Source organism: Halichoerus grypus, chromosome 11, assembly GCF_964656455.1.
Source record: "Halichoerus grypus chromosome 11, mHalGry1.hap1.1, whole genome shotgun sequence".
NCBI classification, from domain to species: domain Eukaryota; kingdom Metazoa; phylum Chordata; class Mammalia; order Carnivora; family Phocidae; genus Halichoerus; species Halichoerus grypus.
The window spans coordinates 14,552,257-14,579,015 of record NC_135722.1 but is presented as its reverse complement, the minus strand read 5'-3'; the positions used below and the strand labels follow the sequence as shown (position 1 = coordinate 14,579,015).

Sequence of the window (26,759 nt, the reverse complement as noted above, 5' to 3'; positions counted from 1 at the left end):
AGCCTCGCCACGTGGCTGGAACTTACCGTTCCCTGCCCCCCCCCCAATCCATTCTTCTCTGCCCCTGTCCAGGGCTTTTCAACTACTTATAACTGTATCCCCTGCTCCTTAACCTTCTTTAAAGAGGACTGAGCACCACCTACCCTCTCCTGGGGCTTGGGGACCTGAGAAGGGAGGTCACAGTTCAGCCCTCAGGGCAAAGAGGTGTTTGGGGGTGTTTGCCCTGATGCTAATGGACCCCGAGTCTGGGCTCTCTGAGGCCTGCTGGCTGCTTTGGGACTTTTCCTCACTCCCAGGCTGTCTTCCACCACATCTCTCTACTTACTGTTGGAAGCAAGATACTTGAGGAGCTTCCAGGCTCATCATTTTCTGTTTCTCCCTTGTTGTGGACTAGAAGCCAGAGAGCATCAGACACCAGCTAGGCACTGGGGGTCCATGCTCACCAGCACCCCATTCCAGACACGTGGGGCTTCCTGCCTCACATGGACGTAGCAGCGGGATCCAGCCCGCCCCTCACTCAGCTGTGTGACCTTGGACAAATCATTTGACCTCTCTAAGACTCAGTTTCCCAGTCTATAAAATGGGATGATATTAGACTTCGTCCCTCAAGGCTGACATGTAATAAACGGCCAGAAAATCCAGTGTTGCGGCCATGATTACTATTCTCATCCTCACGGGGGCCGTAACCTAGTTTAAGCCTCACTGAGGCATTTGTAAAAAGCCCATTTATTAGGTGCAGAGGGCTTCTTAACGATTTATTCCCCTCAGAACAACCAAGGACTTCTTCCACCAGCTCTAACTCCAGGTCAGGCGCCGTGTGTCATTTGTCCTGATGTCCCTGGCGCCCAGCCCTGGGTGGGGTCCTCAGTAAACGCCCAATGGACAAATGAGAAAAAGAGAGATCAGACAGGGGCGCCCAGACAAGATGCACAAAAAATTGTAAAAGAGACTCTGTGCTACAAGAGGACTCACTGAGAATAACTTTAATAACTTCGTTCCTTAAGGAAGCTAACGGGGAAGAGGTGGGGGAAGGGAGAGACGCTTAAGAAGAAGGGTTCAATGTACACAAATATGATGACTTTGAACTTCCAAGGTAGCACCCCGGGTCGCACTAAACAGGGCCGACCCCTCCCTGGGGTCAGACGCACAGGTGGCCCTCTGGAGCGGGGGCTGGAGTCCTGGTGGGAGGTGAGGAGAGGGTGTGGGTAGCGGGCTCGGAGGAGGGGGTGGACGGGTGAGGCGAGGCCCGGCCCACCACAGTCCTGCCCCTGGCCCCTGGGAGCTTGCCTCCCTGTGTCCGGGCCGGGCGAGGGGTTAATGCTATGGCCAGCGGGGAGGCCTGGCGGGCCTGGCGGGTTCTGCGGGCCTGGGCTCAGTGGGGTGGGTGGCGCCGTTCGGCCAGGCTCCCGCGGCCCAGCACCTCCCCGCTGAACTGGTAGGTGAGCTTCTTCTTGACCTTCTTCACCTCACCCGTCTTGCCATAGTTGCGCAGGGCGCGGGCCATCTTCTGGTAGGTCATTTTCTTGCGGTTTCCCTTCTGGATGCCCCAGCGGTGTGCTAGCGCCTCCTTGTGCTTGGACGAGAACTGGAAGGTGCCCTTGTCCTTGTCCACCCACCAGATGCTGTCCTTCATGTCCCCGCTGCGGAGCAGGTCCAGCAGAAACTGGTACAGGCGGATCTTCTTTTTGCTGCCTGCGGGCGGGAGGCGGTCAGCGCCCCAACACAGGGACCCACCCTCACCTCCCCCTGATGTAGGACCCCCCCCGGGGGGGATGGTCACTGGGGAAGGCCTGGGGGGACGGGGCGGTCCGCGGGGCCCCTGGCACTCACACCCGCTCACACCCACTCACATGCAGCCCAGAGAGGTGCAGACGCACACACACCCGCCCACGCTCGGTCACGGAGATGCCTGTGCGTGTTCGTAACACACCCGCGCCCACGAGTGTGTTCTGAACACCACACAGGAGCGGGCACAGACGGTCACAGAGGTGGCTCGGGCAGACGTTCCCACGCTCACAGATACGGACACACACCCAGCTCTGTGGCGTGGCTGCTGTGGCCTCGGCTGGGGGGCAGGGGGCACCGCGTGGCCAGGGTCGGGGTGGGCCGGACGGCTGGGCCGCGCTACCTGTTTCCCCATGCAGGAGGCCAGGCCCCGGCTCCAGGCCATCAGCCTCCCCGTCCGACACCTCCAGCGGGGGGCTCTGCCTCTCGCCTTCCTCCTCATCCGAGCTAGGCTGGGCCGGGGACAGGGAGGGGTATGGGAGGCACATCCGGGGTAGGTAGGAGACCTGGAAAGGCAGGGAAGGAGGGTTGAGGTCAGTGAGGCCCAGTTCACAGCTCAGGGCTGCCGGGTAGGGGTCATCCAAGCAAGAGAAGAGGGAGTCGGGGGCGGGGGGGGGGAGGCCAGCAGGGGGCAGAAAGGTTTGGGAGAAGGCTGGGGAAGTTGGAGGTCAGTCAGGTTACAGGGGTCAGGCACGGTCAACTCCACACAGCGAGTGGGTTGTGGGGGGCCAGGGGCTGCTGGAATCCTGCCCGCCCTGGGGCCCCCTGGTTCATGGCTGCCTGGCCAGGGGAAAGGGCGCCCTTACCCCAGATGCCCAGGGGTGCCATATGGCCTGGCATTCCTGGGGTCACAACTGGCAGGGCAGAGGGGCCAGGGGGTCGGGTGAGAAGTGAGGGAAGGGCCAGTGGAGGTCCATGAAGGGTGGTAGAGGCTCATGGAGGCCCCTGACTGGGATTCGGGTGCGTGGGGCTGAGGAGGGTCAGTAAAGGGGGTCGGTGGAGACGGGGAGGCCAGCGTCCAGCGACTCGGGGGCCGGGTCCATGAGGGGCCAGCAGATGGGGTGGGGTGCAGTGGGGGTCAGGAGGGCCACGGTGGCCGGGCGGGTCAGTGGAGGGTGAGAATTATTGGGGGAGAGCAGATAAGGGGTGTGGGGTCACGAGGTCAGTCGGAGGGTCAGGAGGCAGCCGTTGGGGCTCCGGCCGCCGTTGGCGCTGTGGGGCAGGAAGCCGAGTTGAGTAAGAGCCTGTGTCAGCTTCCTGTGAAGAGCCGGCCTCACCACAGCCCGGGTCCCGCGGGACCGGCGGCCGCACGCACCTGGTGGCCGATGCCCGCGTGGGTGGGCGCCATGGGGGTGTCGAGCACGTGCATCTGCTCCAGCTCCATGTGGCGGTAGAGCTGCTGCAGCTGGGGGGGCTGCACGCTCTGCAGCTCCGTGAAGTGGTTCTCGGCGAAGCTCTCGAACTCGCTGTGCACGTGGTGCGGGTGGAAGTCCCAGTAATGGTCTGCAGGGACGGCCAGGCAGCGGGGGGTGAGCCCGGGGTGCGCGGGGCAGGGGGCGGTCATCAGAATGCAAAACGCCGTCATGCCGGGCCGGAGGGGGCTGTGGCCACAGACCCGGCTGGGCTCCAAGCGGACAGGCATCATCTCACCACCCACCTCGTTAGGTACACCCCCATTTTACAGATGAGAACGCTGAGGCTGGGCCAGGCAGTTGGAGGCCCCGGGGCCGGGGCAGAGCCGAGACCCAGCTCTGAGGCAAAAAGCCTGCGCTCCCAGCAACCGTTCTAGCCTGCCTGCCCCGCGGTCATGAGGACCCAGGCAGAGTCTGAGTCCTGGCTCTGCCATTTGCTTTCTGTGTGACCTCAGGCACATGCACGGACCTCTCCAGCCTCAGTTGACTCACTAATAAAATGGGGATAATAGTTATTGGGAGGATACAAATGAGTTCACATTTGTAAAAATTCCCAGCCCCAGAGTAGGACCTCAGGGAACGCTGATCCCCCTCCACTCCCCTGGAAACCACAGTGTGGTTCCTGAGGCCACAGTCACATGCACACGGTCTTGTCACATAGCCAAGGTGTGATCACAAAGTCACACGGCTGACATTCCTCGCACACCAGAACCTGTCCCAGCCCACAGCGCTGCCCTTCAGAGCCGTGCCCCTGCGCTGCTGGGTCTGTCTCCCAGCCAGGTCGCCAGGACACAGGGCTGTGCTGAAAACTCCCCCAGAGGTGCTTTCAGAGTCTGCGGTGGGGGGGATTCGAGTTTGGGGAACAGCCACATGCCATCGGGAGCCCTGTCTTGGGACTAGGACATGGTTTCTCTGGACATCTTTTCCAGGAAAAAAAAAAAAAACCAACAACCTGCCGCATGTCTGTGGAGTTCCTGGGGACAGTCTGGGTCCAAAAGAAGACGTGGTGATAAAACGACAAGAGGGACTTTCTCATGTGACCCAAGAGGGAGTGTCCAAGATGCCAGGCCAAGGCCGCATCTCTGGGATGCTCCATGGGGACCACCACCAACCCCGTGTGTGTGTGTGTGTATGTATGTGTCTGTCTGTCCTTCTTTTTTTCTTTCACACAAGCACATACTCGTTCACTCACACATCCCCAAAAAATGACATGTGTCATTTGTTTTTTTTGGCTTTGGACTGGTTCTCAGAAGACTTGCTTTCTAATACTGCTCTGTGGTGGCTTTGCTGTGTGACCCTGGACAAGGCATTCTATCTCCCCGAGTCTCCAACTCCCCAATCTAAAAGTCAGAGACCTGACTGGATAGTTATAGAGGTCCCGTCCACACCTGAAATCACCTGAACCACAATCCAGGCAGCCCACACTCCCACCTCTACGAGGCTACATGGCACAGAAGAGAGGAAGTACACGATTTGGGAGTCAGGCAGAGCTGGGTTCCAATCCCACCTCTGCCATTTACTGCTGTGTGCCATTGGGCAGGTCACTGCACGTCCATAAGCCTGAGTTTCCTCATCTGTAAGATGGGGCTAATAATGACACCCATCTCGTAGTCTTGTGCGGGTTAAATGAGCTAATGCCTGCAAGGTGCTTAGGATAGAACCTGGCACAAAATTCCATTCAATAAACACCTACTACTACTACTACTACTATTACGAATGTGTTGTTCTAAATAACCTGGATCAGCACTTGAGCAAATGGCAGATACTTTCATGCACGTTTATCTCTTCTTCCTCCTGCTCTCTGCCACCTTGGTCAGTGGCCCAGAGAAATCGTTTTGGGGGGCACGGCTGTCACTTTCTCCCAGAGGCTAGAGTTGGGGCCTCAGCATTGCACCGTGAGGACCGTGACTGGTTTTGTTCTCCCCTTACTCCCAGTGCCAAACCCAGTAGTCACTCAACAAACAATGCCTGAACGAGTGAACAAATGAATGAATGAATAAATCCTAGCCTCCTGAGAACACTCTCTGATTCTCCTCCACAACATTATCTAAATCTGAAGGGAAAACAAAACAACACTTCATTTGTACTTCGATCTTGCAGCAAGTTAACAGGACCCAGAACCTCTCCACTTGCCAGAGAGAATTGGCTCTGTGCTTTGGAGCCAGGGGCCGTTTTGGGGGTTCTGGGATTTGGTGAGTCAATCCGGGGTCTTCTTTAGGGCTAGATCTACCCTCCGGCCCCACTCCTGGCCCCTACCCTTTTTGCCTTCCCCACCCAGGTTGAACTGTCCAGATCTTGGCAGAATGCCTTATCCTGCCTACCATCCCCCACTCTTAAACCCACCCCAGGTCCAGGGTCTGGGGGACCCTGCATGTGTGCAGCACTCCAGGTGTGGGGTGAGGGGCCCCCGATTGCTCTCTTTCCCTCCTGCTCCCCACCCCTCCCCCGCTCTGTTCTAGCTGTGCATGAGACCTCTGAGCTCACCCTAATGGTCCCAGCCTGAGACCAGCATTTCCCATGGGATTCTCAGTACACCTTTATCAGAGTCACTCTGGGGGGCTTGGGGCCCCACTTGGAGACCCAGGGAATCAGAAGCACTGAGAGGGAAGCTGGGAATTGGAGTTCAACAGGCTCTAAGGAGGTTCCTTTGCTCACTGAAACTCTGGAACCCTGCCCCAGGGTCCCCTGAAAGCTGCAAAGGGGACTCGAGCTACAATTAAGGTTTCAAAAGGCCCAACGGAAACCTCGCGTTTACCCTTGATTTGGGTGCTCAGGCAATTATGTAATAAACGCTGTCTGGTAGGCAGAAACGTTCCAAATATGGGGCCCTCTGAAGGGACACAAGGAATCCTTCATAGTGCAAGGGTCAGCACTCCTGGGCTCTTGGACCTCATTTCTAGATGACTGTTCGTGAACACATTGTTTTACCCTTCCCTGGGTTACCTGGGTCATCCTGCAATATGCCTCCTTAGCACGACTCTGCTCCTCAAAAGAATATAATGCCATTTGCATACCGGGAGTTAGCTCTGGACCCTCCTTTTCATAGCCTGTTAGGCCACCCAACACATAGTAAGCCTCAATCAATATTCGAGCAAATGAGCAATAAAAATTAGCTTTTAACGTGTATTTTTATGTACCGGGCACTATGCGGAGTGCTCACACCACATTTGTCATTTAATCTCACCTTAGCTCTGACAAGGTGGCCACCATAGGATGATCTTTCTTTTGCACATGAGGAAACTATGACTCAAAGAGATTAAGTCCCTTGTCCACTGGCAAGCATAGATAAAGTCACCTGTGTCTTCCTCCAGGGACTGAACTCCTACCATTACATCATAAAACTTCTGAGAGACAAGACTGTTAATGAAAACTTTAATTAAGACCCAGGGTGACACCGACTTTGCCTGCTTTTATCCATCTGTTTGTCTACCATCATCCACCCTCACCCATCATTCATCATCGGTCCTCCGTCCATCCATCATTCATCCATCCATCCATCACTCGTCCATCATCCACCCATCCCTCATGCATCCATCAGCCAGCCACCGTTCATCATCCGTCATTCCCTTCATCCACCTATCCCTCATCCAGCCAGCCAGCAATAACCCATTCATCTTGATCTCTCATTATCTCCCTCTAAACCAGCTCCCGATCTGGGACCAAAGTCCTACCCACCCATCCCTATTCTTACTTAGTATTTTCGGTGTCCCTAATACCTGTATGTCACCAGGACAAAAACAAAATGGTATTCCAAACAACTCCACACATACACAGAACTTAAGCCCTAAGTATCATTCAGTTGACCTTATCTCCTCAGAGCAGAAATTCCAGCCTTAAGCCCAGGGTTCCCCCCCAGGGGAGCAGAAGTAAGATCAAGACGGAGAAGGAAGATGAGGAATTAAGAAGACAAGGGCTGAGAAAAAAACTTTAGGAAATCACAGACTACTGGACATGAGCTCCTGAAGCCCAACCCCCTGCACATCCCTCAGATAAGGGAACCAGAGGTCCAGAGCTCCAGGCTTCATCACACTTGTTACTCTCTGCTTTGAATCCTAATTATTAAAGTTTTAGTTATTTCCCCTGTTAAAATAATAAATCTGTTAGGACTTGTGTTTTATTGATTCCATAGCACCTGGCAATGTGCCTGGTGTACAAGTATTGCTTTGTATACATTTATTAGATGGATAGGTCTGTGCGAGACGGCCAGAGGGTTCGGCAGGTGAAGGGAAGGACACCTGGAAAGGTGAATGAGTGGATGATTAGATGCGTGTGTGAATACATTGGGGGGTGGGTGGAGGGTCAGTGGCATGAGAGGTTGAGAGAGTACTTGGAAAGATGGAAGGATGGAGACGAGTCATGCTTCGGGACTCTAGTTCCTTCAGCAATCCCCTCACAAAGAGCAAACCTTATCACATCCATTGCGATGGCTACTATCAAAAAACGGAAACTAACCAGTGTTGGTGAGGATGTGGAGAAATTGGAACACTTCTGCACTAGGGGTGGGGATGTAAAATGGTGCAGCCACTGTGGAAAACAATATGGGGGTCCTCAAAAATTAAAAAAAAGAACTACCATTTTATATTATGTGTATTTTACCACAATTTAAAATAATAAGAATAACCAGTAAATTTTATGAGCCCTGCCTTCAAAATCTATCCCAGATCCTGTCTCTACTGCCACCACCGTTGGCCAAGCCACTGTCATCTCTTGCCTGGATGATTCCAGGAGCCCCCTCCCGGTGCTTTCGTCCTGTTCTTACTATGGCCCCCACTCCATCTATTTTCCCATAACAGCCAGAGTGATTTTTTAAAAAGCTTATTCAGTGGAACCACTGAGTGTTCAGAGAAGGTACTAAAAACTTCCAGAGAGACAAAATGAAACTAAACAAGCAGAAAAACACACAAAAACAAAAAATAAGGTTACGTTCCAAAAAGAGGACATAAAAAGGCTTCTGACTTCGAAGGAAAAACTCCAGTAACCAGAAGATAGGGAAATGCTTTCAAATTTCTAAGGGAAAATGTGGTTTTCAACCTAGATTTCTGTACACGGCCAAACTACTATTAACCATGAAGGCATGAGAACAAGAATACAACAAAACCCTACCTCCCACACACCCTCTCTTAGGACACTGTGATCAGAAGAATAACAAGTCCTATCCATGTTACGTAGCATTCACCGCGTGCCCGGCACCGTTCTAAGGATTTTACGTACAGTGACTCACTCAATCGTTACAGCAATCCTGAGAAGTAGGTACCAGTATGAAGTTGAGACAGAGAGGTGAAATATCTTGCCCGTGGTCACCCCAGAGAGTAATGGGGAGGGCAATGGGGTGTGAATCTCAGCAGCCTGGCTCCAGAGCAAGGGCTCTATCTCCTTGCTACCTGGCCCCTCATCCTCTTTTTCGGGGATGAGGTATGGTCTCCAAAAAAGGGGGATATATATCAAAGTATACCATGCGGCTCAGCTGAGCAATCTTCACATGGCCATAAATACTGGAAAATGCAGATACTGATTTCATAAGTTACTATAGGGAGAAAGACAAATATTGTATGATCTTACTTATATGTGAAATCGGGGGGAAAAATATCCCAAACTTATAGACAAGGAGATTAGATTTGTGGCTGTCAGAGGCTGGGGCCAAAAGGGACAAATTAAAAAAAAAAAAACCTAAAAAAAAGGTGGGGGGACAAACTTCCAGTTATAAGTACTAGGGACACGACGTACAACGTGGTGACTGCAGGGGCACCTGGGTGGCTCAGTCGTTAAGCGTCTGCCTTCGGCTCAGGTCATGGTCCCAGGGTCCTGGGATCGAGCCCCGCATCGGGCTCCCTGCTTGGCAGGAAGCCTGCTTCTCCCTCTCCCACTCCCCCTGCTTGTGGTCCTGCTCTCACTATCTCTCCCTCTCTGTCAAATAAATAAATAAAATCTTAAAAAAAAAAAAAATGTGGTGACTGCAGTTAACAATACCGTATGGTATATTTGAAAGTTGCTAAGAGATTAGATCCTCAAAGCTCTCTCTACAAGGAGAAAATCTTGTTTTGTATCTCTATGATGTGAAGGATATTAACTGAATATACTGTGGTGACCATTTCACACTGTCTACGTACGTCAGGTCATTACGCCGTGTGTCATAAACCTACACAATGTTTTATGTCAGTTACGTCAATAAAACTGGAAAAAAGTTGGTGTATAATCATTTTGGAACGTGTGAAGTGTGAGTGTGTGTGTGTGTTCTGAATGACTATAATGAGTCTCATCTCACATAGAACAAGATGGAACATTAGATAATATCTCAAATTGAAGATTCAAGCTAGATTCCTCTCCACTTAGCACATAGAAGGTACTCAATAAATGCTCGTGAATGAATAAATGGACAATGTTCTAAGTCTCCATTTCAAATCTTCATGTGTACGTTTACTTAGCACTGGAATAGGAAGACTGGAAAAATAGCTTTTCTCCATCTCTGCTGAGCCATGTATGTCACGGAGAAATGTCTATGATAAGCTTAAGTAAAAAGCAGCAACTTGCAGAACAGTGTGATGTTACAATTCCATTGTTGCGGGAATAAAATAAAAAAACCCAAACTCCTGCCATGGCCTTCGGGCCCTGTGTGATGTGTCCTGGGCAGGCCCCTCGGGCTTGCCCTTTGTCTCCACGGCGGCTCCCTGTGCATCTACCACTCTAGCCCTCTGTTGAGGTCAGCGCTACTTTGCACTTGCTGTTCTCTCTACCTAGAGCATCTTTATCCTTTGTGTGCACGGTCCTTATCACCTCCACTGCCACCTCCTCAGAGGCCTTCCCCGACCACCCAAGGGAAAGTAGGAAAGTAGCCCCCAACATAGACGCTCTGCATACATGACTTTGCCTTTTATGGGACTTCTTGTGTGTGTCTGCGTATGTGACTGTTTACCGCCTCTTCTCCGTATGAGAGTCGTGGCCTTGTCTGACTCGCTCATCACGGAAACTCCAGTGTCTAGAACAGTGCCTGGCACACGGCATATGATCAGAAGCTATGTGGTGGATGGACAAATGAGGGATGAGTGGGCATGTGGAAAGATGATACGTGTTGGAAGGATGAGTGGGAGGCTGCAAGGGTGGGTGGTTGAATGGTTGGGTGGCTGGCCGGCTGCCTGTCACCTCGGTCAGTTGAAACTGACGCAATGGACCTGTCACAGAGCCCTCTGGGCTTCTCCCAATCTCCCAGCCGCTTCCTCTCTCCTGCCTAGGGGAGTCATAAAGCTAACGTACTAGGTCCTGAAAGCTCCCTGGGCCCTGGACTCAGGACCTTGCACATTTCGTGTGTGACCTCAGTGAATCGCCACAACGTGACAAGGTAAGTGTTCCCATGCTCTCACTTCCATATATGAGGGAGCAGGGGCTCCGAGAGGCTGTCATTCGCTCTAAGGTCACACACTGGTGAGTGATGAAACCAGGACCAGCCCCAGGTCCAGCCCCAGTGCCTTTTTAGTAAGTTTCAACCACCTGAAAACATAGACGCAGAGGACATTCGGGAACTGGTGGGAAAATGTGGGGTGTCTCTACTCTTGGGTCTTCAGACAGTACCTTCCAAGAGGTATTAGGAAAGGACAGAACAGGGCGCCTAGGTGGCTCTGTTATTTAGTGTCTGCCTTCAGCTCAGGTCATGATCCCAAGGTCCTGGGATCAAGCCCCACATCAGGCTCCCTGCTCAGCGGGGAGTCTACTTCCCCCTCTGCCTCTCCCCCTGCTCTCTCACTCTCTCTCAAATAAGTAAATAAAATCTTAAAAAAAAAAAAAGGAAAGGACAGAAAACAGATGCCCAGATCAGCACAGATGCCCAGATTGGAAATGACAGGAGCAGGGGTGCGGGGAGTAGGGGCCGGGACTCCTGGGGATGCCAGAGGAGTCTCTGAAGAAATTGGGGCATGACCAAAACAGGGTGCTCAGGCATCTAATCAGGAGTCATTCCTAGAGCCCCAGGCCAGATATAAGGGACCTGCCTGGGCACTGGGCCAGGAAAGCGCAGGCTTTCTCTAAAGTGCTCACTTCATCAGCCACAGCCCCCGGTCTAGCTGGTTTCTAGATGTATGCACACACCCTCATATTACAGGAGGGGAAACTAAGGCTGCAACAGGCCCAAAGAAAATGCCCCCAAACCCAGTGAAACTGAGAGAAGTTTAAGCCAGAGGGGAAAGAGTCCCTAAGCCGTCCCGGGCAATGCAGTTTGCTGGGACCTGGCCGTCCTGTTGCCTGGAGCCACCAGGGGGAGCCAGTCCTCAAGTCCAGAGGGACCTTCTCGGGTGCTGAACTGCTAGGTGCAAGGGTCACCAAGGGCTGGTCTCTAGGTCAGGGAGACCTGCCCTTGATCCTGGCTGGGGGCGCCGGGAAGAGAGGTGGATGAGGGAGACGTTCTCTCTAAATTGTCCGGCTTTTGCACAGAGAGGATACATTGCAGAAGCACAAATAAGCTTTAAAGGATGAAAAGGAAGATATTTAAAACCTTCCGGGCGCCTGGGTGGCTCAGTCGTTAAGCGTCTGCCTTCGGCCTCAGGTCATGATTCCAGGGTCCTGGGATCGAGTCCCACATCGGGCTCCCTCCTTGGCGGGAAGCCTGCTCTCCCTCTCCCACTCCCCCTGCTTGTGTTCCTGCTCTCGCTGTCTCTGTCTCTGTCAAATAAATAGATAAAATCTTTAAAAAAAAAAAAAAAAAAACCTTCCTAGCCCCGGGATTCTGAAAGAAATCTTGGTGTTCCCACCTGTGGACTTGAGGCTCTCCACCACCTACTCCCTAGACATGGCTCCCAGGTGTGGTCTTTATAATCGTTCCCAGCTGTGTGTCGCCAGTGCAGCTGTAAACGAGATCTGGCCTCCCGATGTGACGGTCCTAATAAGGCCCCGCCACCCGTGGCGTCCCCGGGAGGGGCCGTCGGGGGGAGCCGCCATCCATGCGCCTAAAGAATGGAGCTGCAGGTGGGGCTGGCCCCCAGGTGGGAAACCTTCCTCTGCGGTGGCACCCAGCCTGCCTCTCCCTCTGCGGCTGCGGACACCCCAGTGTCTGGCCTGCCCAGATTTCAGAACTCCTGGAGAATCCCCCAAGGAAGACCTATGAACTAGGTCTTCTTACTCTGGCTCAGGGGTGTCCCAGCAATATACCAAGATCCCCTTTGGGGGGCCTCTCTGAGTGCCCTGCCCAGGTCCCAGGCCCGTAACGCCTGTCCCCGTCGACCCTGAATGTGCTCCAGGGTCGAGGCTGGGCCTTGGGATGGGCAGTGAGACTCAGACAAAAGGATCCCCTGGCTTATGCTCACTCCCACCCCAGCAAACTGGGCTCCAGCCCCTGCTGAATGAGGGGTCCCTCAGAGCCTTTCCCTTAGTGAGCAGGTCTCAAACAGGGGTGATTCCATCCCCCGGGGGGACATCTGGCAATGTGTGACAACATTTTTGGTTGTCATGACTGGGGGTACTTCGGGCATCTAATGGGTAGAAGCCAGGGATGCTGCTGGACATCCTACAATGTACAGGGCAGGCCCCCCACAACAAAGAAATTCTCCAGCCCCAAATGCCAAGAGAGGTCGAGAACACAGCAGGGAGCAAGAATTCACGTTGGGTGAAGGGGGTGACAACACCAGAGAGGAAGAAGGGGGGTTTGGAGGAGCAGGAGAGGAAAGCAGGAGAGGTGCCCTGGACCGGAGCAGACAGACTGGGCTCCCCTGACCAGCTGTGTGACCTTGTACAAGTCGCTTGGCTCCCTGAGCCTCTGCTTCCTTGTTTGTGAAGAGCCACACGGATTGGACCAGAAGATCAACGTGGACGAACCTAACCTCGTGCCTTGGCACACCGAAGATGTTCAGTAAATGCAGGCTGGGGGCACGGGGGGCGGGGGGTCCGGGACTCACCGCTGTGACTTTCTCCATCGCTGCTGAGATAGGGGTAGTACTCGTGCGTTTGGCGCTGGTACAGGTCCGTGTCATAGGGAACCAGGTCTTCCGATGGCTGCTGAGAGAGGGGGCTGTCAGGACTCGGATGGTGGCGGGAAAACCCCAGCCAGGTCGGCAGCCCCTGGAATGTTGGGGGCCACACCACCCTCCCTCACCGAGGGACTGCGTCGGGCCCACAGCCCTCTCTCCGCCTGGAACTGGGAGAGGCCACAGTGGGGACAGGGGGACCCAGGAGAGCAAGAGTCTTGGCTCCTGCAGAAAGGGGCTGACAGGGACTCCAGAGGTCAGAGGTCAAAAGAGGAGGTCCCATCGCACACACGAACTCTCTCACGTGCACACGGACACACCTACAGCTCCAAACGTACAGCTATGCCCCATGACACCCACACTCCCACACGCGAACTCACTCCCACGTGCCTGCCCACACTCTGTGGTCACTGGCATCACACACGTGTGGTCACACGCGCACACACCATTGTGCCCACTCACGCTGTAGGCACACGCGGCCACGTGAATGAACACACGTCTCCCCACACTTGCCTTCGGGCCCTTAAACACAGGCTCAGGCCCACCTCCATCACGGCCACTCACATTCCGCTCGCACAGCCCCGTCCTCACGCACACACACAGTCCTCCTGCCACGGTGTCTGCGGCCCGCGCCCGGCCCCAGGCAGCCTCGGGGCCCGTGACCAATGGCCGCTCACACTCATGGCTTCTACTGTGTCACCAGGCAGGCTTGGGGGCCATGGGCCAGCCGGAGCCTTGGTCTTCCATCCTCCTCTGCCCCACCCACTGGGATACCGCCTTCTCTTCCTCCCTGCCCTCCTGCCCTCACCCCTCATTCTTCCTCCCACCCTCCCCGCCCTCCTCTCCCCCTCCTCCCCCTCCAACCCTCACTCCTCCCTGTCCTCCTCTCCCCCTCCTCCCCTCCAGCCCTCACTCCTCCCTGCCCTCCTCTCCCTCCTCCCCCTGCACCCCTCACCCCTCCCTGTCCTCCTCTCCCCCTCCTCCCCCTCCACCCCTCACTCCTCCCTGTCCTCCTCTCTCCCTCCTCCCCTCCACCCCTCACTCCTCCCTGTCCTCCTCTCCCTCTCCTGCCCCTCCACCCCTCACTCCTCCCTGTCCTCCTCTCCCCTTCCTCCCCTCCACTCCTCACTCCTCCCTGTCCTCCTCTCCCTCTCCTGCCCCTCCACCCCTCACTCCTCCCTGTCCTCCTCTCCCTCTCCTGCCCCTCCACCCCTCACTCCTCCCTGTCCTCCTCTCCCCCTCCTGCCCCTCCACCCCTCACTCCTCCCTGCCCTCCTCTCCATCCTCCCCCTCCACCCCTCACTCCTCCCTGTCCTCCTCTCCCCCTCCTCCCCTCCACTCCTCACTCCTCCCTGTCCTCCTCTCCCTCTCCTGCCCCTCCACCCCTCACTCCTCCCTGCCCTCCTCTCCCTCCTCCCCCTCCACCCCTCACTCCTCCCTGTCCTCCTCTCCTCCTCCTCCCCTCCACCCCTCACTCCTCCCTGTCCTCCTCTCCCCCTCCTCCCCTCCACCCCTCACTCCTCCCTGTCCTCCTCTCCCCCTCCTGCCCCTCCACCCTTCACTCCTCCCTGCCCTCCTCTCCATCCTCCCCCTCCACCCCTCACTCCTCCCTGTCCTCCTCTCCTCCTCCTCCCCTCCACCCCTCACTCCTCCCTGTCCTCCTCTCCCCCTCCACCCCTCACCTCTCCCTGCCCTCCTCTCTCCCTCCTCCCCTCCACCCCTCACTCCTCCCTGTCCTCCTCTCCCCCTCCACCCCTCACCCGTCCCTGTCCTCCTCTCTCCCTCCTCCCCTCCACCCCTCACTCCTCCCTGCCCTCCTCTCCCTCCTCCCCCTCCACCCCTCACTCCTCCCTGTCCTCCTCTCCTCCTCCTCCCCTCCACCCCTCACTCCTCCCTGTCCTCCTCTCCCCCTCCTCCCCTCCACCCCTCACTCCTCCCTGTCCTCCTCTCCCCCTCCTGCCCCTCCACCCCTCACTCCTCCCTGCCCTCCTCTCCATCCTCCCCCTCCACCCCTCACTCCTCCCTGTCCTCCTCTCCTCCTCCTCCCCTCCACCCCTCACTCCTCCCTGTCCTCCTCTCCCCCTCCTGCCCCTCCACCCCTCACTCCTCCCTGTCCTCCTCTCCCCCTCCACCCCTCACCCCTCCCTGCCCTCCTCTCTCCCTCCTCCCCTCCACCCCTCACTCCTCCCTGTCCTCCTCTCCCCCTCCACCCCTCACCCGTCCCTGTCCTCCTCTCTCCCTCCTCCCCTCCACCCCTCACTCCTCCCTGTCCTCCTCTCCCCCTCCACCCACCCCTCACTCATCCCTGTCCCGTTGCAGGCACAGGGACAGCACACCAAGTCTTCAGAGAGTCATCAGGCCTCTCCCCACCCCCGCAGCGTGTGCCCAGGGATTGCACAACAGTTACTCTGGCCCTCAGAGCTTGGGTGGGGGGCCAGGGTGCCTTGGGAGCCCACCTTCCCAGGAGTAGCTCTTGAGGGGTTTGGTGTAGCAGCCCAAGAAGATGTGCTTCCTGCCTAGCTGTGTCTGGAGTTAGGGATTGAGAGGTCAAGGGTCAGAGACAGTGTGGCCCAGCTTCTGGGACTGTGGCTCTCTTGAGGCAGACTTGGCTTTTCCTGGGACCACCTCCACCCACCCCCGCCTGCCCCCTCCCCCACCTTCTTGGTGGTGGGTGCGGAGGGTGGGACAAGGCTCAGTCTGGGACGGCTGCCGGAGCTGTGTGCGTCTGGCCAGTAAGAAGGCCAGGACCCAGCACCGGGTTTCCAGGCAGAGCAGCCCAACAGCAGGATGTCAGGCCTGGGGTGCCTCCCGGGGCTCTGAGGCCTGGCCGGGGTGGGGCGGGGGTGGGGGGGGAGGGAGCTGCCTCTAGGCCGGGAAAGCTGAGTCAGGTGGGCAGGCCCTGCTAAACACTTCCCGGCTCCCCCAGGGCTCCCCACCCCTGCTGAGCGGGGATGGGGTGGGAAAGACAGAGGGGGTCCTCTCTGAGGGGCCCAGGTCTGCACCTGCCTGAGGCTGCAACTGTCACGCAGAGCAGGGGCAGTGGGGATCGCCCCGGCCTGCTGCCCTTGCCCTCCAAGGCTCCCCTGGGACTCCTGCTGCTTCACCTCCAGCCCCCGACCTCGTCCGACCCTCAGCGCCTGCCCTGCTCCAGCCTCCACTCTACCGGCTTCTACCCCAGAGCCCTTGAGCTCAGCCCCAGATGGGCCCAGCTCCAGCCCTGCCCTCCCCTCCCCGCTCCCTGGCCAGTGCCCCAACCCAACTGCCGTCCTAGTCTCTGCTCCGCTTCTTGCTGCCGCCCAGCCCCTGGGGACCCGCCTGCCCCAGGCCCAGACCCTCGGGTCAACAACCATGTCCCCTATGCCAGGCCCCAGACCGGGCACTGGGGACCCAGACATAAGCCAGCCTCCGTCTCCAGGAGCACCCAGGTCACGGGCTGAGACCTCTGGCCTATTGCCTCCTGCCCTCCAGCCTTTACTGTCTGGGGGACCGGCTTCCCCCGCACACCAGTCTCCCCATCTCCTCCTCTGCCACCGCTCTGCCGCCGCCCTCACCATCCTCAGCCCAGCACCCTGCCCAGGAGCTCAGCCTGCCACCCAAGCCCCATCTATAAATAACCGTTCAGGCCCCACCGATCACAGCCCCACCATGGGCCCAGCCCTCAGCCCGCCAGGGCACGCTCCGAAGAAGCCAATGGCCCCCTCGCTGGGTCTCAGGCCAGGAGCTCCGGGGAGGAAACACCAACTTCCCACTGATAGTGAGCCCGGGAGGCCAGCTGGCTGGCTGGTGGGCAGGCAGACGGTCGTCTGAGGGCCGCAGGTCAGGCTAGGAGAGGAGTCCCGGTACTCACAGGGGGGACGAGGGGAAACCCTTCCATTTTGCACGCCTGTAACATCCAGCCGAGCTCCGAGCCAGTCAGGTCCCCTGCCTCGGTGGGGGCCAGTGCGGAGCCCCTCAGGATGGGGCGCCCCGTCGGGGGCTGGACGAACTCAGGGCGGGCACAGGGCTCAGGCCTGCCCCCTGAGCTACGGGAGCCCTGGGTGAGCCCCCTCCCTTGACATTGCAGGGCCAGCGCAAGTTCCTGATTTTATCGAAGGGCCTGCCACTGGGAGATAGTCCCCTTGGGGTGACATCACCGCCCCAGCCCGTTTGCATAAATCTCTTGCGCTACAGGAAGTCTCAGGCCGGCTGGGGCAGGTGGTGCTCCAGGGGCTGGCCTGGGAGGCCATGGGGGCCAGGCCCCCTGCCCAGAGGAAGCTGGAACTGTGAGGGGCGGTCTTGGAGGCTGGGGTGGGGAGAAAGAGTGGGACGGAGGAAGGCTAGCTCTACCACAGGGAGGCCATTGCTTCCCCCAGGCCCTGCTGGGGCCCCCTCACCCCACAGATGCCCACTGCTCTTGAGATCCCCGTGGGGCCAACAGTCACTTGCTTGGGGTCAGAGCTGGTAGGGGTGGCTTCTCGGGGTCTTTGTTTTCTGGGGTCAGCCTGGCTGGCTGAGAGCTCTGATCTAGCCGAGTGCCAGGCCTGGCTCTTCTGGGTCCCCAACCCTTATGCTCTGTCCAGCCCAGGGCTCAGCATAGTGCCGCTTTCCCCCTCCCTCTGAGTTCCTTCACAGCAGCTTCCCTGCCACCAGAGGAGGGTCCTGGGTTCTTACACCCTCCCCTCCCAGTTTCCTGAGTACCACTGCTTCTTCCAAATCCCTAGGGGCTCTATTCCCATCCCAGATTTCCCAGTTTTCCCACCCCTTACTGATACCTGAGAATCAATCTAGTCTTCCTAGTTTACAAACCTTTCTTGTCCATCCACTCTCATTTTCTTACCCATTTTTTATCCATCCATCTATTTACTCATCAAGCCAACCATACATTCATTTATTTATCAGTTTATTTAGCTGTCCATTCATTCATCCATTTATCTGTTAGTCCATTCATCCATTCACTTATCTGTTTCTCTATTTGTCCATCTAGCTATTGATATGATCATATGCTAGCTCATCCATCTGTTATTGATCCATCACTTTATATTTTCATCTGTTTATCCACTGTGTATCCAGCTCTCAATCTGCTCATCCATTGGCTCATCCATCCATCCCTCTATGCACCTATTCATGCATTCACCCATCTATCCATTCATCCACCTATCCATCCACCCATCCACTCATCCATCCATCTCTGCATCCTGCCAATATTAACTGAGCTCCAGGCTCTATGCTGAGTGTTGGGAAAATAGGTAAGTACTGGACAAGATCTCTGCCTTCAGAGGGCTCCTGATCTAGTCTGGAAGATAGGGATGAATAGAGATATTTTTTTGATCCATTGATCTCTGGGGAGTCCACTCTACTGGGGAAGAACTTCTTGAGCATTGAGTTTCCTTCCATGTGTAGTCTAACCCTTTGTTTTATATCCCCTTCTCACTAAGACTAGCCTGCCTCCTTCCCGTCAGTGGAACCCCAGGCCCCCAAGCGCTTCTTCACTGGCAGCAAAGACCAGGGATTGGCAAGGTCTGGGTTCACTATTAGATTTATTTCACTTCCATCTTCACTGATTTTTTGCATCTGCACTTGGGACTCTCCAAGGGGTCCAGGTCACAAGTTCTCAGTACTCCCTAGGAACCTAACCAATGCCCCTTCCCAAGGGTAGGGGAGGGGCGGCTGACCTGGCATCAGTCCCATCCCTGCTCCCCACTTCCCCAACAAGAAGGCCATGTCCCAGCTGACTGCATGTGTGTGGGGTAGGTTTACTTCATGAGTCCCAGATCCCGCTTGATGTGTTCGTTCATTCATTCGTTCGTTCATCCATCCATTCATTCATTCCTGTCTTGGTTTGGTTTGTTTATATGCTTATTTATCTATTCATTCATTCATTTAATCACTAACTTTTTATTGAAGGTCTTCCATGGGCTGAGCCTGGTAAGTGGGCACAAATATGAACAAGGCATGTCCTGGGCCCCCAGGAATTCACGGGCCTGCAAAGAGAACACGCATGGAAACAGATAGTCTGGTCTCTGAGGAAGTTGCTAGGTGCACCAGGGAACAATTAATTTGGTCAAGTTCACAGGTAGGAAAACACACGAGGAAGCTGAGGAAGGAGCCTGAGCCAAGGCAAGAAGGTGGAAGAAAACAAGGGAACAGGGAGTCCCCATCCTGTGGCAAGAAACAAGACAATACAGGAAAGCAAAGAGCCTTGAGTGTCAGGCCAAGGATGCTGGGTTGCGTCTGGGGGCAGATGTGGAGCCCGCGCTGCTTGGGAGCAGGGAATGTGGTGCTCAGCTCCTCGGGTGCAGGCAGCAGGCCCTGTCAGCTAGGTGTTCCTGAGGCCTAAGTCTCGAGGGGCCCCAGGAGAAGGAAGAGATTCCATTATCCCAAGTTTGGCCAAGCCCAAGGGGCCTGGATACGGAAGCCCCAGATAAGATCCAGGGCTGCCCATCTCTAAAAATGGGCAGAATGACTCTCAGTCTCTGTGCAGTCAGTACCGGTATCTGTGTGTCCATTCACACAGCAGCAAGCCCTCCCTACCCTTCCTTCCACATCCCCTCCTCCCAAAATGCACCGGGGGCCTCTTCCCAGATTCTAAGCAATTCCGAGCAGCAGGAAGGGTCTGATAATCTGATAATCCACCACCCCAGGGCTAAGAGCCCCTAAGGGGTGGGGGGGAGGTAGTGGGCAATACTTTTCTGAGTGCCCAACACTGTGTTGGGTGCTTCCACCCTTGTGATCTCACGTAACCAAGACAAGCATCTGTTAAACTGAGGCCCAAGAGGTCAATGACTTGCTCAAGGTCAAGCGTGTGCACGGAGAGCTGGGGCATCAGATCTGCCTTCTGGGTCCTTACGGAGAGGGAGGGAAGCAGAAGGAAGAAGGAAGAAGACTGAGAAGCCAAGCGCAGAGAGAGCAAGGCGGCCGGGGGGCGGGAGGGAGAATTGGAGAGGAAGAGAAAGAGGAAAAAAAATGGGAGAAAGAGTCAGGGAAGGGAGCAGAGAGAGGTGATAAAAGAAAGAAAACAAGCAAGGATGATGGGGGAAGGGGAGGGCAAGGGGGAGGGAGAGAGGAGCCGGGACAGCCTCCTCCTTCGGCAGGGCAGTAGAGGAAAGGGGACCAGAGAGGGTCCACCGGGTGCCTCGGGCCTGGGCCGTGCCTCTCATTCTCATCAGTAAGAAATGGATTTGAAACAAAAAAAATCTTGGGAGCTCCAGAAAATGAGAGGCAAAAAAACCATTTTTTGAAATTATTTTATTTTTTGAATAGGTAACATACGCACATGGTACAGAACCGCCCAGTTCCCCTCCCAGAGGCTCCCTCCCCGTTACCTGCTTCTTGTGCATTTTTCTAGAGAAGTCTGAGCAGACACAAAAATAAAGGCAGATATATTATTTTTAAAATTTTACACAGAAGGTAGCATACCAAACTCTGGTTTTATTTTTCCCTTAAATCCATTCATGTCCAGACATAGAGAGCTGTCTTATTCTTTTTAATGACTGTATAGTATTTCATTGTTTGAATGGATTGTGATGTTTTTTAAAGTAAGCTCTGCACCTGACATGGGGCTTGAACTCACGATCCCGAGATCAAGAGTCACATGCTCCACCCACTGAGCCAGCCAGATGCCCCTAGATAGTGATATTTATAAATCACGAGAGACTTCATTCATATAAGAGTGCACGAAACATTTCTGTAGAGTTTAAGGAGAAATTATAAAGCTAACCCCAGGGGTGCCTGGGTGGCTCAGTTGGTTAAGCATCTGACTCTCGATCTCAGCTTAGGTCTTGATCTCAGGGTTGTGAGTTCAAGCCCAAATTGGGCTCTATGCTGGGTGTGGAGCCTATTAAAAAAAAAAAAAAAAAAAGCTAACACTTCCGTAGCCACCATCCAGGTCAAGAAATAAAACATATCCAGCACTCCAGAAGCATCCCCAAATGTCCCCTTACAGATCTCTCCCTCTCTCTAGAAATAACGCTATCCTTAACTTTTTCGGTCGTTATTTCCTCGATTTTCCTTATAGTTTTACCACTTCCGTAAACATCTCTAGAGTTTAGTTTTTATTGTAACAGATTTTAATCTCATATAAAAAGAATCAGGGTGTAAATATGCTTTTGGGTCCTACTCCTTTTTCCCACCATCTGATTGCTATGTATATGTAGCTGTGGTCCATTTCCATTGCTGTATCGTATCCCATTGTCTACGAATTTATTTACACAGTCTCAGGGATGGACATTCAGGTTGTTTCCAGTCTTTTGCTATTATACATCATAATACATCAATAAAATTTGCTAGTTTACACATATGCAAGCATATGTCTAGGATAAATTCACCAAAAGTTGAAATGCTGGGTCAAAGGCAGTATTTTTATTTTTTTATTTTTTATTTTTATTTTTTTAAGGAAGCTAGAGGGGAATATAGGGAAGACTTGAGTTACATGTTTCCTGGGCTGGATGGACTTGTAACGCTGGCTCAGGATGCCTTTTCTCATGCTTTTATGTTTGTTTGTCTCTAAAAAAGCACCCTTCAACAGCGAATAACAAAACATATTTTTCTGCCTTAAGTGAAAACAATGTAGGAAACAGACTTTCTCCTGTGGAAGTAAATGTTTGAAGGGAAATTAAAATGTTATCAATTCTCTTTTTTCTGTATTTAATTTTTCAAGATTAATTTTGACGGTTAAGAGACTAGTACCAGAGGGGTGCCTGGTGGCTCAGTTGGTTAAGTGTCTGACTTTGGCTTGGGTCATCATCTGGGGGTCCTGGGATAGAGCCCTGTATTGGGCTCTGAGCTCAGTGGGAAGTCTGTTTCTCCCTCTCTCTCTGCCCCTCTTCCCACTCGTTCTTTCTCTCTCTCTCAAATAAACGGATAGAATCTTTAAAGAAAAAAAATCATTTAATAAATTTTTTTTTTTTAAAGATTAGTACTGGAAAGAAAGTCACCACAACTAAATACAGGCTGAGTCAAAAACCCTTGTGACCTCCTTATAGACACTAATAGTGTCAGAAATTACCTAAAATTGGGGCGCCTGGGTGGCTCTGTCAGTTAAACGTCTGCCTTTAGCTCAGGTCATGATCCCAGGGTCCTGGGGTCGAGCCCTGCATTGAGGCCCGCATTGGGCTCCCCAAACCCTAACCCTAACCCTGCTCAGTGGGGAGCCTGCTTGTCCCTCTCCTTCTGCCGCTCCCCGTGTTTGCTCTCTCTCTCTCTGTGTCAAATAAATAAACAAAAATCTTTAAAAAATTAAAAAAAGAAATTACCTAAAATTGAAATTAAAAGCCCTTAAGTTATAAGTAATGTTGAAAACGACATACCTCTCATATCTTTACTCATTGGAAAAAAGACCAGGTAATTTATTTGGAAGGAATTTTTGACTCCCTTCTTTTGATGTCAGAGGAGATGCATTTTTTTTACTGAGTTATAATTGACACATACTATTATATTAGTTTTAGTTGTACTGCATTAGAAATCTTGAGATAGGTAGACATGTTGTCATATTGCCCTTGATCAAAATTGTACCGACTTACCCTCCTCCTACCAGCAGCATGTGAAAACTGCTGTTTCCCCACTCCGCTGGACAAGTGGGCAGCCCTGTGGGGAGGCAGGGAGGCCGGGCAGGCCTGGGTAGTGGACGGCCAGGCAGCCCTTTGCCCTCACTGGACTGGGCGGGCTGCTGAGGGGGTAGGCTGGGTGCTATTGCAATCTCAGGGCAAGCAGGCAACAGGAAACGTGGGTGCTGCGTCCTAGAAGCTGAGTCCACAGAGGGGAACATGACCCCGGACCTCGCAGACCCCTTAGCCTCAGCCCCAAAGAACTCTAAAACAAGAAGGGACCGGCACCCTCTCCCTGCTTTCCCCGCAACTGGTCCCTCTGGGGAGTGGACAGAGTGTGTGGGAAAACTCAGGCCTCAGACGGAGAGCTGGGAAAGTTGACCCAAAAGAGCTGAGCCCACGTACAGAAATGGCCGTCTTGCAACTTCCTCTCACGGTTGAGACATGGGAGAGGCTCCTTGGGCCACAGTCTGCGTTGCTTGGGCCCCTCAGAGCTCCCCAGCTCTGGTCAGAGCACCGGGCTCGCTCTTTGGTGCATGAGGACCTCCAACAAGACTCCTGTCCTCGTGGGGCTTGTTCTCGAGCAGGAAAGACAGGGAGAAGCCCGTACTTGAGAGCGTTTCCCTGCAGGTTAGAGGGGGACGAGCGCTAGAGGAGAAGAGTGGCCGGCTGGGTGAGGAGCCGAGTGGGCAGGGCAGGCCTCGCAGACTAGGGGCTATCTGAACAAACTCTGGAAGCCAGCAAGGGGGCAAGCTAAGCGGACACCTGGGAGAAGAGCTGCAGGCAGGGACCCCAGGCCGCACAAAGTGTGAGGCCGAGCAGCAGGGGGCTGGTGGGAGGTGAGGCCAGAGACGCTACCGGCCGCTGAGGCAGGGAGGGCCTGAGAGGCAAACCCTGGGTGACGTTTCGTTTGGACTCTGAGTGAAACCCAGGGGACACTGCAGGCAGGGGGCCTTCTCTCCCATTCGCCTCTGAGGTTGGTGCCGTGGTCATCCCCATGGTACAGATGAGAACACTGAGGCTCAGAAGTGGCCCGTGCCCCGCACATCCTGGCTCAGCCCATCTGAGCGGCGAGGCCGCAGCCCAGGTCTGCCTGAGACCCCTGAGACCCCAGCCCCCGCCCACATAGCAGGCGTCAGAAAGTGCTCGTGGGCCGCGACAGAGGGGAAGGACCAGGATTTGTTGAGCCCCTACTGTCTACCCGCATTAACTCAGTCCACCCTCACTTAATCCTATGGGGCAGGCGTTTATTACCGGGGCTATTGTACGGAGGAGGGAAACGAGGTTCAGGTGGCTGGGGGGTGCACCCAAAGACACAGAGCTGGTGAGTGGGTGGGAGGTGACTGCAGTGGCCCTGGGGCCAATGTCCCCACCTCAAGTTTCTCCCCTGGGTATTTCCCTACCTAAAAACCTTCCTTAGTTCTTGCTTGCCCACAGGCTGCAGTACAAAGCTCTGAGGCCTCTGCCGGAGCCCCCAACCCCCAGGGTCCGCCCGCCCTTCCACCCTCCCCCACCCATGTGGACCAGCCCCACCCCCTCCTCCAGCCAGAAGACGCTACTCAACATTCCCAGAACCTCTTTCTCAATCTCCCAGGCCTTGCTCACAGGCCCACCCCTTCCACGCAGGCCTCAGTCTCTCATGGGCTCTCCTCCTCCAGGGTGCCCCCCAGACACACCCTTCCCGTTTACCTCCATCTCTTCCCAGCCCCCCCACCCCAGTCTCTCCTCTTACTCTGTACCAGCCCCCCAGCCCCAGCGGCCAAGAGGCACAGGTCTCCAGAGTAGCCCGACCTCCTCCGAGGCCTGAATCTCGGCCACCCCTCCTCACCCCTGTCTCCTGCTGACCAGGGCTGTAGACTGGGAGCTCACCTCCTGGCCACATCACTCAGCCTCCGGCACCTCAAACCCACCACCACCCACAGCGACTTCCTTCTGCTCACCACGGGCAACACCCCCCACCCCTGCCCTGCTCACTCACTGAGGACAGGATGGCTTCCCCTCCAGGCGTAGGCCCCCTCCTCCAGGGAGCCCCTTCCACCGTCCTCTTCTATCTAGGTACCCCTGGATCCTTCCCCACGATTGGCTGTGTGGCCTCTGGGCAAGTTCCTTCCCCTTAGGGAAGCTCAGACAACTCAATTCTATAGAGGGATCAACAAGACCCACCTCCCAGAACTGTTCAAAGGACTGAAAGAGCTCATCTGTGTGAGTCCTTACTGGATATGCAGTAAGGGTTCATTTAGTGCCCATTTCCCTCACTGGCCTCCACACACATTTACTGAGCCTTGTGGAGGTTAGGAGTGTGGCTCTGGAGACCTTGATATGAATCCTGTCCCTGCCCTTCATTCTCTGTGTGGCTGAGGGCAAGTCACTTCTCAGGGCCTCGGGACCCCCATCTGTTAAATGGGGGCAATAGTTGGCTGCACCTCACAGGGGTGTGAGAATTCAGTGAGACAGCAAGTATGATGTTCATGGGCAATGTGCATGCCCGGCGTCCTTCCAGAGGGAGGAAGGCTCAGCCCTGTCCCTGAGGGCTCACGATCCCAGCAGAGCTCCTCTCCACAGCCTCCTTGGGAAAACAGAAATGCAGGGAGCCGGGAAGCTGGTGGGGCCGAGCCCCGAGATAGCCCCACTGGCACTTTGCTCTCACCCTCCCTGTGTGAGCAACCAGCTCTCGGGAAGAGAAAGCCGGACAGAAAAGCGGCCCAGGTCTGGAACAGGGACCCTGTGATAGGGTGAGAGGGCCTTTTGGAAAGAAAAAGGAAAGGTAATCATTATACAGCCACCATCATGGGCCCAGCACATTGGATCTTTACAGCAAGGCTATAGGACAGGGATGATCTTCATCTCACAGATGAGAAATGGGGCTCAGAGCGGATACTCTCCCAGGTCACAAGGCAGAGCGGGCCAGACTCCGGATTAGACCCAGGCTTGTCTCAAAGCCTGCACTCTCAGCCCAAAGCTGCCCAGTGTGTATGCCATGAGTCCTTGGGAAGGGGTCTCTGTGCATATGACGGGAAGGCCCTGGGGGGAGCAGTGGTCGGGGGCAACTTTGACTTCCGAGCTGTGAGACCCAAGGCTGGTTTGAGGCTGCCCAGGGCTCTCGGGTGGGGGTGTGGGCAGCCCAGGGTGCGGAGCAGAAGGCATGGGGCCTGGAAGGAGTTAACTGCATGAGGGGCCTGAGTGAATCAGAGGCTCCGCAGGCTGCGATGGAAATTCCCTGTGCATGGCGTGTGGTCACCCAGAAAAGGGAAATGGTGCTTTTCGGAGCAGGGGACGGCGGGGGCTGGAGCCCGGGAGCAGACGCCTGCCCGGGTGGGGCTGGCGAGGGTGTTGTGACCAAAGACGCCTGGCCTCAGGCTCTGCTTAGGCCCTGGGTGGGAAAAGGGAGGCCAGGGCCAGGCCTGGCCATTCTAGGGTGTGCCCATGGGCCCTGAGGGATGGGTAGGAGTTCGCCAGGCCCAGAGGAAGGAAGGACACTCAGGCCATGGGAACTGCTGGCACCAAAGCATAGGGGTGTGACTCAGCACGAGAGTCTGTCCCCCATGCTTTTTCTGGGGAATTCTTTCCTGTCCTTCAGGGCCCATCCCGAGTGATACCCTTCCCCACCCTAGGAAGCAACATCTCTTCTTTTTCATGTCCCGAGGCCTCAGTTTCCCTCTGGGAGCTCTCAGAATCCTGTAACTCATCCGCCTTCTCCACAGGCCTGTGGCCAGGGGCCGCGTCCTGGTTCTAGAGGCAGCTTGCCCCCGGCACAGAGCCGGCACCGAGTAGGCGCTTGGCGTTTGCGAGATGACGGCTCCACAGAAGGGGACCCTGGGGCCCAGAGAGGTTGGGAGAAACGCAGTCAGCCAGCTGGCTCTGGCTGAGTGGGGCTCAGGCCAGCGCTTTGGCCTCAGCTGGGGCTTCGTGGGAGAGAAGAAACGGGGCAGGCGTTCTTCCCTCAGAAGCCCGGCCGTGGGTGGCCATCTGACAACCGTGCCATCCAAAGCCTGCTTCTCTCTCAAGCATCAGCCCGGCCCTGCTCCTGCCCTGTCACAGCGCTGGGAGACGTCTGTCCTGCCACCGGGGAGACTGGGCTATGAGATGGAGCGAGAGGC

The 26,759-nt window shown here is 55.2% G+C and overlaps 1 protein-coding gene and 1 long non-coding RNA gene across 4 annotated transcripts; both read right to left on the bottom strand.

The window, feature by feature from the left end:
- Positions 1 to 968: 968 nt before the first annotated feature.
- On the bottom strand, positions 969 to 17,242 carry SPI1 (Spi-1 proto-oncogene). 3 transcript variants are annotated; one of them, XM_078058025.1, is made up of 5 exons: positions 16,989 to 17,242; positions 13,073 to 13,172; positions 3,101 to 3,288; positions 2,129 to 2,291; positions 969 to 1,692 (listed from the first exon to the last, which is right to left on the bottom strand). In XM_078058025.1, the coding sequence occupies exons 1-5, from the start codon at positions 17,031 to 17,033 to the stop codon at positions 1,373 to 1,375; spliced, it is 816 nt and encodes a 271-aa protein (XP_077914151.1). In that variant the 5' UTR covers positions 17,034 to 17,242; the 3' UTR covers positions 969 to 1,372. The 3 variants fall into 3 exon arrangements, with proteins under 3 accessions (XP_077914151.1, XP_077914152.1, XP_035961010.1); XM_078058026.1 differs by having other exon boundaries at positions 13,073 to 13,169; positions 16,989 to 17,241; XM_036105117.2 differs by lacking the exon at positions 16,989 to 17,242 and adding an exon at positions 13,819 to 13,839 and having other exon boundaries at positions 13,073 to 13,169.
- On the bottom strand, positions 4,088 to 13,066 carry LOC144379419 (uncharacterized). Its single transcript, XR_013442345.1, has 2 exons — positions 11,933 to 13,066; positions 4,088 to 11,843 (listed from the first exon to the last, which is right to left on the bottom strand). It is a non-coding gene; the product is annotated as an uncharacterized LOC144379419 (long non-coding RNA).
- Positions 17,243 to 26,759: the final 9,517 nt, after the last annotated feature.

Excerpts from the sequence above, each read along its gene's own strand:
- SPI1 (XM_078058025.1), bottom strand. The coding sequence starts at position 17,033 with ATGTTACAGGCGTGCAAAATGGAAGGGTTTCCCCTCGTCCCCCCT. Across the intron at positions 13,173-16,988 it reads GGTTTCCCCTCGTCCCCCCT|CAGCCATCGGAAGACCTGGT; the intron begins GTGAGTACCGGG and ends CCCCTCTCTCAG. Across the intron at positions 1,693-2,128 it reads CCTCCTGCATGGGGAAACAG|GCAGCAAAAAGAAGATCCGC; the intron begins GTAGCGCGGCCC and ends TCCCGCCCGCAG.